We start from the raw sequence: 14,940 nt of genomic DNA on the forward strand, positions 1-14,940 counted from the left end.
CTTGGCTCTTGGCTGTGTTCATGCTTTCTTTTGCTGCTGGACTCACTTTCATTAATACAAGCATTGGCGAGCAAACGCAGCAGCAGAATCAAATGCAACGAGAGCAATGCGCCCGAGAATGCTCGCTCTTCTCTGTGCCTCTCTCTCTCTTTCTGTCTCTCTAGGCAAACAGATCCCAGATACATGCACATGCCGTATGTATGTATGTGCGCTCGCATGTAAACGTATAAGTGCACAGCAATACCACACAACCCCAAAAAGTTGGAAAACCAAATAAAAATACAAGGCGCATTGTGTGTGCGTTTTCTTGTTTCAGATATCACCGACTTTTGAATGCACTCTGAATAATGTCGCCATATAGAGGTATAATTTCATGTACAGTGCATTTTGGGAGATCTGTGAACATTTGGTAACACAGCAGAGAGCATAAATACATCTCTGACTCATGTCCTGCATATTTTTTGTTCATAAACCACACAACATACTAATTCGAAGCGAAGCGAAACGAAACGCAAATGTACAACTAAATCCACATTCAAAAAGTCATCCTGCTTGGCGCTGTTGTCAATTCATTGTTTTTGCTTCAGCAGCAACAAAAAAGTAGCTCATCTCAGTCGAAAACCAGTTTTTATGCTGTTAACCGGTTTTCATCCTGATAGCTTACAGCGAATTTCGTGTCTCGCTGTGTCTGTGGCTGCGGCTGCGTCAGTTCCAACATAAATTGCAGTTCGCTTGCACAGAAGATATTCAGCAGCGGACTAATTCTAGCATTTGGCTAATCGAGAGGAGAGGTTGGGCAAGTGTCATATGCCCAACGCTCAATGCAGCAAAATGTAAGGAACGTACAAATAAACGCGCATTTTCCAGAGAAGTAGAAAAACTTCCACCCTCAAAGCGGCACACAACATGCGCGCTTACATACACACACACATACACACACTACACATAGATACTCAGCGAACTAACACAAACATGTAAGAATGCTGCAGTCGACGAAGAAATAAGTGTAAGGTCTATTCGACGGCTGCATACCGAGTACCTGCCTCCATCCCAACATATGCCACGCTCAAAACAGGAATTATCACTTCGGCTTAAATATAAATAAACGGCTAGAGGGACACGCACTCGGGGCATGTTTCAAAATTGTTCCCTTTTTCAGGCTCCGCATGTTCATGTGCACAAATCGAACAGGCCTAATATACCCGAGTAACAACCGATGGTATGTCACTGTCATTTGCGTCGCAGTCGCTGCCGCCGTCCGCGTTGTGTCTGTGTTGCCTGCCCCAGTGTTTCCGCTTTCTTTCGTTGTAATGTTACTTTTAGTTTGAATTCGGAGCCTCGACGAGCCGGTTGGAAGCGAGATTTTAGTTTAATTCTGCTTGGGTGTGTGCGTGTTTAGTTTAAACGAAATTGAAAGTTGTACACTTTACTACCCCCGAAAAAGCGAAGCACAGCATAAAATTGTGCGCTCATACGCGCGCGTTTGCGACTGTGTGTGTGCGTGAGTGTGTGTGTATGTGTAAACGCGAGCGTGTGTTTGCATTAGTTTGTGTGTGTGTGCCACGCCACGCCACACCAACGGAAACCAACCCCCACCAACAACAGAATAAAACAAGAAAACAACAACAAACAAGAAAAGTTAGCACCACCCACTCTTGGAAAACTGCCGCATAGAGTTCAGCGTCATCGTCATCAACATCACCGTCGCGCCGTAGCCGTTGTTGCCGTTTCATCATTGCCTGTGCTTGTGCCTGTGCCTGTGCCTGTCTCTGGTTTCGGCTTAATAGCGATCGGGGATCGCGTTGTGTAAATTGTGCAAAATATACATACATACATATATCTACTATAGTGTAACGGATAAGTGAAGCAAACCGATTTGAGAATACAAGATCTATACAAGCTATTTGCCGAGACGAGGCGAGACCCCCCCGTCGCTCGTCCCCATCCCGCCGTGACAACCGATAGCCGACCCGACAAACTGCTATGATGAATTTCTCCGCGTTTGGTGGCCCGTTCTCTGGCATACATCAATTTGCCGCTAAATTTGATGCACAAACGCCGGGTGCATTTGGAACGCCGCCTGCGAACGCAGCAGCCGCTGCAGCCGCAGCAGGAACCGATAATCATGTACAGCGCTATCAGACCAATGGCAATCATTTTAATCAGAATGTGGCCAACGGTAAGTGCATATACCAACTCCCATACAGAGGCAAGCATGCACGTGCTTGTGCGAGAGTGTGAGTGTGTATGAGTGCGTGTATGTGTGCGTGCTTGTATGTATGTATAACATAATCACTAAAAATTTATTTTATTTTTATCGATTTATTTTCGCCCCGCTGCTAGCAGTTCAGCAGCAGCGACGGCGACGTTTACGGCGACGCCGCCGCCGACGCCAGCGTCATAGCGTCAGGGCATACACTCTCACTCGGCAGCGACGATGTTCGGCTGCCGCTTATACCCGCCTGCCTCTATGCCCTACACAACGCTTCGGTTCGGTGTATTATGTATCGATGGTATGGAAGGAACGGAACTGAGCTGGACTGTTGTTTTGTTGGATATTTTATATGGGGAATTACGTTACCTTTTTGGTATTATGCTTGGTAGATTCGATTGGATCCGAATGATTCCAGGTTAGGGGACCTTTAATGTTTGGCTCGCTTCTTTATTGTGGTCTAGGCCTCGCTTTAAGATTATGACCGTTTTGTGTCTCTGATTATGGGTACGCATCGCTTGCAGGTTTCTAGTTTCGAGGAACTGCAAGTGAAAGGAAGAATCATTTCGTGCACATACAAACATACACGTTTGTTGTGTGTGTGTGTGTGTGTACATATGGATATATTTCCACCCCCATCCCTTATAGCACTAGTAGACATCTTCATACGAGGGCTAGTCCAATTTGTAAACCGCACTACAATTGGGGGTTGGTGAGCGGGGAACGGAACGACGACTTATACCCTGTCATCAAAGCAGAATATAACGATTTTTTTGTTGTTGTTTTTGTTTTGCGCTCTTTTTTTTATATATATATTCTACTCTATGTTTTGAGTCATTACCACCCACCCCCTTTTCGGCTAGTGGGTGTAAGCTTGCGAGTGCGAGTGTGCGAATGTGCGAATGGGCTAGTGTGTGTGTGTGTGTGTGTGGCTGCTGCTGCTGCCAGTTTTTCTTGGTGTGTTGCTGTGTGTTTTGCTTGGCTTGAAAATGCAATGAACTCAAATAACTTTTGAATTTGCTGCATTTCACTTTGTTGTTTGGTCGGGGTGGGTTTTTCTCTCGCAGCTACTTAAGCACATACATAGAAAATACAATTAAACAGACACACACACACACACTCCCGTATGCTACATATAGGACAGTATAAAGATGTATGTACATACCGTACGTACGTACGTGTGAGCACAGTTTACAACCCCCAACCAAAAAGCGCCTGCTATTGCTTTTTTAATTGCACTGACTTCCTGCCAAGTTGCAATATTTCTTGTGGAAGGGTGTGACCGACCGACCACCATGCAACCCCTACTGGGCCTTCAATTGCTCACCTCTCTCCCTTGCTTCCTGCGCTCGTGACGCGAATACATAGGGCAAGCCAGGCATCCTAGTTCCAATCACCCCCACTTCTTCTCCATAACCATTTCCATCTCCATCTCCTTATCAATTCTAATTAGTTGCATTTTCTTGCATAATTGGATTCCCCGGCCAGGCATCGCACCCCCCCTCCCCGTCCTCCAGAGCACGCATTTCATAATTTATTTTTGCTATGGCAACAATGGCTCTGCTCTCGGACATACATATGTTGTATGCATTTATTGGAAAGTGAAGAACTAAACGCAGACCCAAACTCCACGGCTCCAGAGGTTCATTGATCCCGGCTTTTGAGCTACGCATTATATTTCCAGTTTAGCGTTTTATTTATTTTTTTGTATTTTTCTTTTACCTGCTATAACAGGAAAATGCCTGTGCTGGTGTGTGTGCGTGTGGGCTGCTCTTTTATCTCTCTTTTATATACATATAGCTGTACGTAATCTATGCAGTCCGTGTGCCTCTGCCTGTGCGTGTGCGTACGTCTCTGTGGTTGATCCCATGCAGGCGGCAGGTAAACTGTCCCACGTCGACGCCGGCCCCGGCACTCGGGCTACTGCGTTTTCTCGTCGCCTATTAGCTGCATTATCCCATGCAGATGCATTCGAATATCTAGTAGTTGTAAAAATTGATTAGGCTACCAGGAAATATGCAGATATCGCCGCTCGCCTCAATAGAAGATGGTGTGGCCGAGATAGGAAAACACGCGTGAGTCATTTTCTCGGAATACAGCCAGGATTTTCTACATCTTGAGCAAATAAAGTTATGGCCCGCGATTGGGAAAGACAACAGCTACTAAGCGGCTTAAGCAAATCTGTTGGCACTCGTTAAATTGTGGATTGTATGTACATATTACCGGACACCAACGGGTATCTTGTTGTCGAGGACAACAAGGGGGTGGGGGTGGGGGTCTAATGTGCCAACGCAGACACCCAGGCCATAAACCATTTGCATTTTTATGTACCTATGTACACACATTTGTACATATGCCAGAGTGTGAATGGTGGCGGCTGGTTACACCCCCAACGTTGCCGGGATGTATGCAACACTAAAAATGTGCGCATGATAAAGCAGTGAGGAAGAGAAGGAGACCACCCCAGCACCCATCCCCCATCCCCCATCCCCATCATCCCCCCACCCCTTTCATCAGTAAATGAGTATCAGTATTCCATGATTAGTTCTTCCCCATTCTCCCGAATAACTTTAAGACTTAAAGCGGCTGGAGAATCATAGAATCCTTGTTGTCATGCTGGCGCGCTGATGACTTAAACCCTGCTACTGGCGCCGTGTATCCCCTCCCCTCCCCTCCCCGCCCCCACCCAGCCTTTCCTCAAACATTGGACTCTCATACCAACAACCGCAGCAAACTTCGGGTCAAATTTCGCCCAACTCTAGGGGTTGCAGTTTTTCCTAACCACGCCATGGGATGGTCTCTCTCTCTCTCTCTCTCTCTCAAGTATCAACTCTCTTTCGTTCATTCTGTCACGCGGCCGCCACTCTCTCTCCATATCACTCCCTCACTCTCTGTGTTTTTGGCGCGGGCGCTCTCATCGCTTTCACTGCCTCTCACACACACACACCCCCACTCACCCACACACACACGAATGCAAGCATCTATATGTATGCCGTCACTACAGCCGACACACATAGACATACATAGATAGGTCCAGATAACCGCCATCCGCCATGTTTTCCAAATCGTAGCCCCTGTCCGCCCCCCCCCGCCCAAACCATCGCCCATCCCCCTAATGGCGTATTCCTTTCCATTTTGTTCCACTTTGATGTGAATGATCCGCCCAGGAACCCCACTTGAACTGTCAAAGCCCGCCATTGTATGGGGTCTCTCTCTCTCTCTCGCCCTCTCTCTTTCCGTGTGCTCCGTGTTCCGTACTCCGTTCTCAGTTTGGGGCGCCTCGCTCTTACTCTCCCTTCGGCTGGCCTGGCCCCTGTTTCAACTTCACCGACTTTAACTCGTTGCTCGGCAAAATGGCAACAACGGAGGCGACACCGACAATGTTCTCTTCTATGTTGTCGTCATCGTCATCCTGTTTCATGGGAAAGTGAAGTGAAAAGTGAAATGCTATGAGCAACGCAACGCAACGCATGCCGGCTCCCGTCCACGCATGCCATGCCTCCTATTTTGTGTTGTTGCTATGGCTTCATTGTAGTCTCTTCTCCTTCACTCATCTTCGTTGATAACATTTGAACTTCTGATTAAAGATATGGAATTTTTAATCGGAGTTTGTTCCCTACGGAATACTTAATGCAATTATCCTTCATTAATAGAGCTTTCCAGAGTATGGCACCTATTCATGTGGAATACATTACGGCTCAAGGTCGCTGGTTAATTTATTCAAAGGACAGCCTAGAAAAGTGTTAACAAATAAATTCCCACACTTCCCTCTCTATTGATTGTATTTATATTACGATGATAATGATGTTGTCATTCCCGTCCAGCCTTATACTCAAAAGTATCTATCAGATATCATGCACATACATATTGTATTTTTTGCCGTTAGTACTGGCGAAAAGGAAGCTGTAGCTGTAGGTGCCACAAGGTATAAGCCAGTAAAACAAGGCAATTGGCAACAGCCAGAAAATGTTATTTTTAAAACCCAGCACCCGGCTGAGAAATGCTTCAGAAGGCGGCGAAGGAGAGCCCAGAAAAGTAAAAAAATGCACACCCACTGGAAAAAAGCGGGTGGAACGTTTTTTCTGTGGCATACATTCAGGCGTGTGCGCGTTTGCTGGTTGGCAGGAGGCCGTGCCGCGCCGCACCACGCCGCACCGCGGCCGGCATTTTCAGTTTCAGTTTTAATTTCCTTTTTCCTATGTATGCGTTGTCGGGGCACCCGAAAACACGTGTGTACGGGTCTACGCCGTGCGTCAGTGTGTGTTAGTCTGTGTGTGAAAATTTGGCCTTGGCAGACGGCAGGCAGGCGTCTGGCAGAAGGGGGGGGAGGCAGAGGCAGAGGCAGGCGACGACAGCAGGCAGACAACAACAATTGTAGGCAGGCGGCCAGGCACACGCACGTTCTCGACACCGCGCCGAGTAGGAACAGAAGAGAATAGCGTTTGTTAACTACATATACATGGACATGTACATAAACATCTACACTCGCTGGTGTATTTATGTGTCTGTGTATACGGAGGAGAGCTTTTGCGGCGGCGGCGGCCTACACACCGCACTCACACACGAGCGATGCATTTACTTGGCCATGTATGTACGTTCCGTTCCCCACGAATACATGCGTACTCTCTTATGTTCATGTATCGTGCCATATCGTCGTTACTTTGGTCGTTTCGTTTCTGTTTTGTTGCTGTTGTTGTTGTTGTTGGGTTTTGTGCCGGCACCCGATCTTTATTCGGCTGCCAGCTGAGAGCTAGAGGAGCCGGAGAAGGAGCCGCCGCCGGGAAAACTCTAGTCAGCTCTCAGGCCAGAGCCGGAGCCAGAGCCAGAGCCCCAGTCAGCAGTCAGCAGTCAGCGGCAGTCAGTTGTAGTTAGTCGGCCAGTGTGTGCGTTGTGGAGCTCGCGAGTGCCGGTCCGAAATCGAATTGGATTGCTCTGAGTGCTAGTTATACCTAAATCTAAATCTATACTAAATACTATATACTATATAGTACTATATACAGGCTGTGATAGATAACCCTCCCAGTCCAACAACAAGATGTGTAAATGCAAACTCTGATGAATTTTTCGATTGCCCAAATTGCCCGAATGTCTCCTGTTCTGTTCATCCGGTTAACCCCGATTCCGTTTTTGTCTTTTCAGTTTCGGCAGCAAACAACATGCAATATGGCCAGAATATATCCATACCGTACTCCTCACAGCCGCAGGGTGATCTAAATTTTCTGAATGCAGCCGCTGCAGCCGATCATAAGGGTAAAATCCATCCAAAAATCGAACGTGACCGGGAAGAAGGTGAGTTGTCGTCGTGGGGGGTGGGGGGAGCTAAGGAAAATCGGTCGAACGGCAGTATATACCATCCTGCTGTGGGTAGCATTAACAGTTACAGCAGTGCCGGTTGTGGGTGGGAAGGGAGGCTGAGCCGTACATGGGACTGGCACACACCCGGACATACACATGGGGCATGTACTATATACCCGTATTCTGTATACATACGTAGTCTTTTTGGGTTGGTATATGTGTATTTCAAGGACGCACATTATTCTTCGGGCACATGCATGAGCTTCGCTTCGGCTTCTCGTTATTTATAAATGTTTTTGGGCCTGCCCGCGCCTGTCTGGGACATTGTGTGGGGATTTCGTAGCATACTTTTTCCCTACAAGTGGATATAATTTTATAATTTTGATTACGATTCTGTAAATGCGAAATCTGGCTCCGGGAAATTCCTCTCAAATGAAAGCTTTGCCCACTGCCTTTGCCGGAGGCAGGAAGCGAGGGAGGGAGGGACAGGAAAAAGTAGGCTTTCCGCTGCTCTTGCTGTTGCTGGTGCGGTGCTGTGGCCTTGGGAGTAAATGGTTACTATCCCTGGGATTACATATTAAGAAAATAGAAGCCCCCCGAGTAAACCACCCACGCAGCCTCCCGCCTCCCGTCTCCGGACTAGGGTGGGGTGGTCGTCAAGGTGAAGAAAATTGTTGTTGGGGTAGGTTTCTTCTTGTTGTAATTGTAGCAGAGTCCAAGAAAATTATGAAGGCAGGAAGGAAGCTCTTAGGTGCAGCATGAAATTTGATTTGATTTGATTTGATACGAACTAAAGCGTTCTGTTCTTCCCGTTCTTGTGCAGTTCTCAACCAGCAGATCTTACAGAATGTCAATCAGTCGTGGCAGACGCTGGCCAACACGGCCAACACTGTGGACTATTCATCGCACTTGCTTTCCGCAACACTGCCAATCTCCATACAGCACTTCCTCAAGTATTCGGAGACCATCAAGAAGGAATCCTCCGGCGATGTCCTGAAGAATGGCACGAATCTGGCCAGCCTGGCGCTGGGAGGCGTCGCCCTGACGCCCAGCAATAACGGTGCGAACGGAGGCCACCACAATGGCGGATTGGTGGGCATGGAGCACGGCGGGCACATGACCAACATGACGGACGCGAACGGCGCCGCGCTGACCAACGGCGCCAGCAATGGCGTCAACGGTAATGCCAATGGAGCGGTCACCAACGGTGGAGCCGGGGCAGTGTCCAGCTCAGGGTCGGTGGGCACCACAAACGCGAGTGGGGGCACCACCACGGCCACTGGCAAGAAAACCAAAAAGAAGAAACCACCAAAGGAGAAGAAGCCGCGCCCGAAGCCAGGCGAGATCCGAGAGACGAAAGCGCTGGACGGATCCACGCTCTACTGCTGCCCCGAGTGTCAAATGGCGTACCCGGACCGGAGTCTAATCGAGCAGCACGTCATCTCGCACGCCGTGGAGCGACGCTTCGTTTGCGACATTTGCAATGCGGCCCTCAAGCGCAAGGATCACTTGACCAGGCACAAGCTGTCCCACATACCGGACAGGCCTCATGTGTGCAATGCAAGTTTTTCAATTGATAGATTCTCCTCTTTGGCCTTCCCGCTTTCATTTGACTGATTTGTTATATAACTTGTGACTATTCCAACAATAGATCTGCATGAAGTCCTTCAAGCGCAAGGAGCAGCTCACTCTGCACATTGTTATCCATTCCGGCGAGAAGAAACATGTCTGCATTGAGTGTGGAAAAGGTACGAGGGCCACAAACTACACGACTTGAATAACTAAACAACTGAGTATCTAATTCGCTGTTCTTTTTCATTTAGGTTTCTATCGCAAGGATCACTTACGTAAGCATACGCGCTCCCATATTGCCCGACGCGTCAAGTCCGAGGTATCGGCGCAGAACGTAAACGGATCCGGTGGCAACAATGCACAGAGCAATGCACTACATGGTTCCTGAGGATCGTACAAGGACTTTTGGTAAATTCTCAAACAAATTTCAAGCCATAAAGGCGGCCCAGATGTTGGCAGCACCCTGCTGAAGAAGCTTCTTCGTGAGGATCGTACGGTGCTGGCAGCAGCTGTGCCGCCTTTGAAATTTGTTAAAGAGTTTATCGAAGGTCCTGCTGAGCGTCACCCAACTCCAACTCCCATAACAATAACAGATAACCCTCTGAATAAAAAAAAAACGATGTTATACTTACAATTTGCAAGTATTAGTACGATTTTGTTCACGACACTTTCAGTTCTTTAGCTTTAGTTCTTTCAGTTGAGATTTTCGCACAAAAGTTAAGTAAATTATATAAAGAGAGTATATGAGAGGAGCGGAGAGGAAAGTAAATGTACAAACAAAACAAAACAAAGCAAGATACGGAACAGATTTAAGAAGATTTCGACATTTAGTATGCGCATACATATTATAAGGGAAGACTCACCATACCATACCATACCATACCATACCATACCATACATACAAAAAAAGTTACTTTCATTTCTCTTTGAGGATCTGTGATCTGTAATTGCTGCATAAAAAATCCAAAACACACACAAAACAATTGAAAAACTATCGATCGATAGCTGTTCTAAGAATATAAGTTTTTAATTTGCTTAATTTTAATCAATTTATGTGCAATTAACAACCATTTTGATTTGCCTTTTGAGTTGTCTTGGTCTGTACATGTACCCCTCGTACGATTCATTGTTTCATTGAGTTTTGGTTTCCCACCTACTATTACTCACTCTTTTGCGCATATTAATGAAGTAAGAAACCCTAAAATGAAATTTATTTCTAGTCTTGTATTTTATTTTACCAATAGACAGTAGTAGAGGGGAGCGGAGGAGCCCTCAGAGCAACCAACCCCTCAGATTCGAGGTCATGTAATTTTAAGCTTTTAAACTTGAACGAAAGGAGAACTGAACCTCCTACGCGACACACACACACACTAAACAGAAAATGCAATACAAACAAGAAAAATACTTGCATCTTTGCATGCCCCCAACTTCCAGCCATCGTCATTCTTTAGAGCAGAGAGAACTACCACAAAAAAAAGAAAACTGCAACTGCAACAATATCTATGTGTAATAGATAGATACACACACACACCTATATCCAGCTTACCAATCAATAACTGATAACCAACAAGAAAGAAAAACAAAACAAATTACAAATAAGAACAATATAGACAGAAGCCACAGATACCAGATATCAGATACCAGATACAAGATACAAGATAGCAGGATAGCAGTATAGCAGAGAGTAGGCACAGCAGATCAACAAACAAATATTGCAATTTGCTAAACCAATAAGAGAAACAATAACCGAGAAGTAAACTGTATAAAACAATATTTTTATATATATAAAACAAAAGGAAACAGAATAGGAATAAAGGCATAAAACAATAACCGAAATAAAGTGCAAACACTTCGTGCGAGTGACAACGTAATTTACTGTTCAAATACAAAGCATTTTTGAGATTAACGATAAACGTACCATGAATCCCCATACAAGAGGCATACAAGGCTATGCTTCACTCATGATATGATATGATACGATATGCATCCTCGTACGTACACTTGTATAGTTAATATATGACTGCTTCAAACTAATATACGCTAATATACAGAAGATACAGATACATACAGAACATATATAGATTTACAGACACACACAACTCCCAAATGACCCTTCGTGCTCGAACTTTGATGGCGCAGAGTATGAGAGTACCTCCTGCAGAGTTCGAGCTCGAGAGGGTCATTCAATATTGTTTGGTTTTTCGACGCATTCGGAATATAGTAATGTTTCAACAGCAGCAGCAGCAGCAGCAGCAGCAGCAGTACTAAGTGCATTTCTGTGGAATGTAATGTAATTCAAACACTTGCAGCGAAGTACAAATATTTTAGCACACCTTCAAGAAGAGAAGCCAAGCCCCCCGCCCCCACCCCCGGCCCCCCAGCAGGTAGACATAGAAGCAAATCGAAACGAACCACGAGACAAAAGTTAGCCAAAAAGTAAAAACAAAACACTATGCAAAAAAACCTTAATACAGTTACTACATTAGAGAGGGGTAGCAGCAGTAATATATTAACAAGTTTTTTCTGGCCAAGCAAGCGCTAACTTGGCGACTCTCCAAATGTTGTAACCCCATCCATCATCCATCCCCCATCAGCCGTCAGTCACCCCCTCGCCCAGAGACAATTTATAAACAAAAGTGACAATTTATAAATAATTAAGCGACCTTCACACAGCAAACGAAAAGTTATTATTTTGCAATTGATTTTCTTGGTCTCTCTCCTAACAAAAAAAAATACTTAAAATCGCGTAAGAGAATATAAAACAATAAGTTAATAAACAAAAAGTTGCAATAAATGACAAACAAATGAAATTAAATCACTCAGGGATAAAGCCTCCAAAAGAAAACAAAAAACATAAAATAAATGCAATATTTTAAAAATGAAACAAAAACGAAAAACGAAAACAAAACAAAAATTTAATCTAATGTGAAAAGTACATTTTAAAGTTACAAAATATTTTAGTATAATACAAGAAGGACGAAAACAAAACAAAACAAAATTTTTTAGAAATTTGCACAAATTTTTGGCATTTTATAAACGCAAAATAAAAAAACATAAAACAAAACAAACAAAACATAAAAAGCGAACAAACAACAAAATGACGAAATAGAAACATATTTTCTCACATTTCATTGGCTTAGCGAAGGTATAAAAACAACAGAATAGATCATAACAGAACAGAACAGACAGAAATCATAATATATTGTATACATAGACAAACGGTCCGTGCAACATTTAGTGCATTTATATAAAAACAAAAACAAAACCATAGATAAACAACAGTTCATATTTACAGGAAAGGATCGATCGAGAGATCGAGAGTATTGAGTATACAAAAATTTGAAATTAAAGAAAGGAAGGAGGCAGGTCAGGAAGGTGCGGTGCGGTGGCCAAAGATGAAGTTTTAAGTGTAGTTAGAACGCGATGGTCTGGTCGGAATACGAGTGCAGTGCAGGTTAAGGTTCAGGCAGCAAAAGAAGGCAGAATCGGCGAGTATACATTCGATATAGAACTTCGATATATTTAAACAAAAAGAACTACTCGCATATGAAAACTGTGTGTATTGAATTTATGTTTAGTGTCTGCAGCAGCATGCTAGGAAAGTTGAGGATATTGAGGATGGATGGAGAAGAGCTAAATACATTTAAGGTTAGATTTTCTGCGAAAGGACTGAAGTTAAGGCAACGTAGCGTTTAGATGCAAAATTGAATTGAAAACCGAGTGTTATGGATAATGGAGCGTGCGCGAATGCGAATGGTGACGAAAATTATTTGTTTAAGGCTGGACTTTGTAATTTCAAGCAAAAAACGATAGTAGACAAAACAAAAACAAAAACAAAAACAAAAACATGTAAAATGCAGATACAATATTTTTATAATTAAAACAAATCGAAACCCAAACCCTGTTCTTAATATGTTTAACTCAACTCTGCAATTATCGTTAAAGACGTATTTACTGTTTGTGATCCAAAATTCATTATTTAAACGTAAATCACAAGGAAGATACATTTGTTGCATGGCCAAGGTTTGAACTAAACATCGGATCAGATCAGATCGGATCAGGGTTCGTGTGGCAAACAACCTCACAACTTAAAGACACTATGCAAATACATACATGTAGAACAGAACGGACGAAACACTCGTGATTTTTAATACGGGTCATATGCAAAGGTTCAAAACTTTATAGCGACTCGATTTGCAATGTTTTGCAGGTATGTCAAACCTCGACCTCGACCGACGGTGGACAGTACTTTTGAGGATTATGCGAACCCTTAGAAATAGAGCAGGAACAGTAACTTGTACTTAATTGAAAGAAGATATAAACAAAAAACAACAGCCACTTTGAAATATATTTACTTGAATCAAATAATATTAATGAGTATATATAACTTTGTACTTGAATAATATTTTATTTATATATACCTTAAGTCAATAAAAATTCTAATAAATTATAATCACCTAAAAATGTGTTTAACTCAAATATTTTGTTTTGGCTTTATATTGTCAAAGGGATTTTTCGGGAAGAATATCTATCATTCTTTCCCTTTTATTCTTATAGTACTAAAACCCAAGGCCCTAAATCCACAGAGACCAGAGAACAGGTACCGGGATAGAGATATATTTAGGCAAGAAATAAAATGCATGAATAGGTAAAAAACTTTCCAAGGTAAGAAAAGCTTGAAAAACAGAGTTTTAATATTAATATAAGGAAATATTGTATAAAGATGTTCATACCACCGGTTGACAAGCAACAAGTGTTGAAATGACGTAACATTTACGTCACTTCCCACTTACGTTGTATGCATATTTTGTTTAAAACTTATTTGAGCCCTTAAAATTGCTCAATATTGTAGAAAATAGTTTCAACATTCGGATAAATTACATAAGCAGGGCTGCGGGTTCTATCCAGCTAGTAATATCAAATAGAATATCAAAATCGAATATTAATCTCAAAATCCCATCTTTGACGTAGAACGATTAACCCATTGTGGACCAAGGGGTATTCAAATATTCCATCTAAAATAGGGGAAATTTAATCATTTTAGCGCAGTCCAGGTGAAAGATTCGTAGGGGTTGCTGCAATTCAAAAGGAAGGATCGGTAACGTAAATTTTGAAAATGAGACGGTATATTTCTGAGGGTCAACAGTATGTACTGAATCGGTATGAAACGGTAATATTCTGCATACTTGCGGAAATGTTTGTCATCCCAAGCTTTAATTAATGAAGAAATAAGTCAGTCTCTGTTATAAAGGTACTTGAACGATATTTTACAATTGAAAAAATAAAAGCGTTTTTGTTTGACAGAAACGATGAAAAAAGAAACATATCGATAAAAAAAAATATGTGAAAACTGGAGCACCTTAAAACGAAAACGAAACGTTTTGGCTGAAAACGTAATCCGCAAAAGTAAATGAAAAACGGAGCCTGCCTGAATATTTGGCATTATTCTCTTTCGGTTTTTTTGCTTGACCTTTATCGCTAAAACCTTTTTCGGCAAAATCCAATGAAAGCAAGTACTTAAAATAAACCAGTCAAGTAGAAAATAGTTTAATTCATTGGATAAAATTATGTGGGCATAGATAAAGGCCCGGTTGACAACATTTAAATCCTTGTCGCTCACATTCAAAAATGTTCGATTTGGCGCGCTCCACTCGGTATATTTTTCAAATGAGACCGTATATTTCGGTGCTGTTCTGAGGGTCATACTGTAGAAATACTGGTTTTCGCCGCGCTCCCATGGTATTTTTGTCATATATTAATTTCATTTTCAATGTTATATAGAAATCCAATAATAGGAAGTATTTCGAATAGGCCAATCATGTATAGAATTGATTCATCAATCGTATAAAATTGAGTGGGCA

General features: G+C 43.1%; 1 protein-coding gene across 1 annotated transcript; it reads left to right on the plus strand.

Annotated features, from left to right (window-relative positions):
* The first annotated feature begins 859 nt into the window (after positions 1-859).
* l(3)neo38 (lethal (3) neo38) lies at positions 860-11,710 on the plus strand. Its single transcript, XM_001359635.5, has 5 exons — positions 860-2,179; positions 7,352-7,501; positions 8,331-9,067; positions 9,159-9,255; positions 9,331-11,710. Exons 1-5 carry the CDS (start codon positions 1,984-1,986, stop codon positions 9,465-9,467), a joined length of 1,317 nt encoding a protein of 438 aa, XP_001359672.4. The 5' UTR covers positions 860-1,983; the 3' UTR covers positions 9,468-11,710.
* The last annotated feature ends 3,230 nt before the right edge of the window (positions 11,711-14,940 follow it).

The sequence above is a fragment of the Drosophila pseudoobscura genome, chromosome 2 (assembly GCF_009870125.1).
Source record: "Drosophila pseudoobscura strain MV-25-SWS-2005 chromosome 2, UCI_Dpse_MV25, whole genome shotgun sequence".
NCBI classification, from domain to species: domain Eukaryota; kingdom Metazoa; phylum Arthropoda; class Insecta; order Diptera; family Drosophilidae; genus Drosophila; species Drosophila pseudoobscura.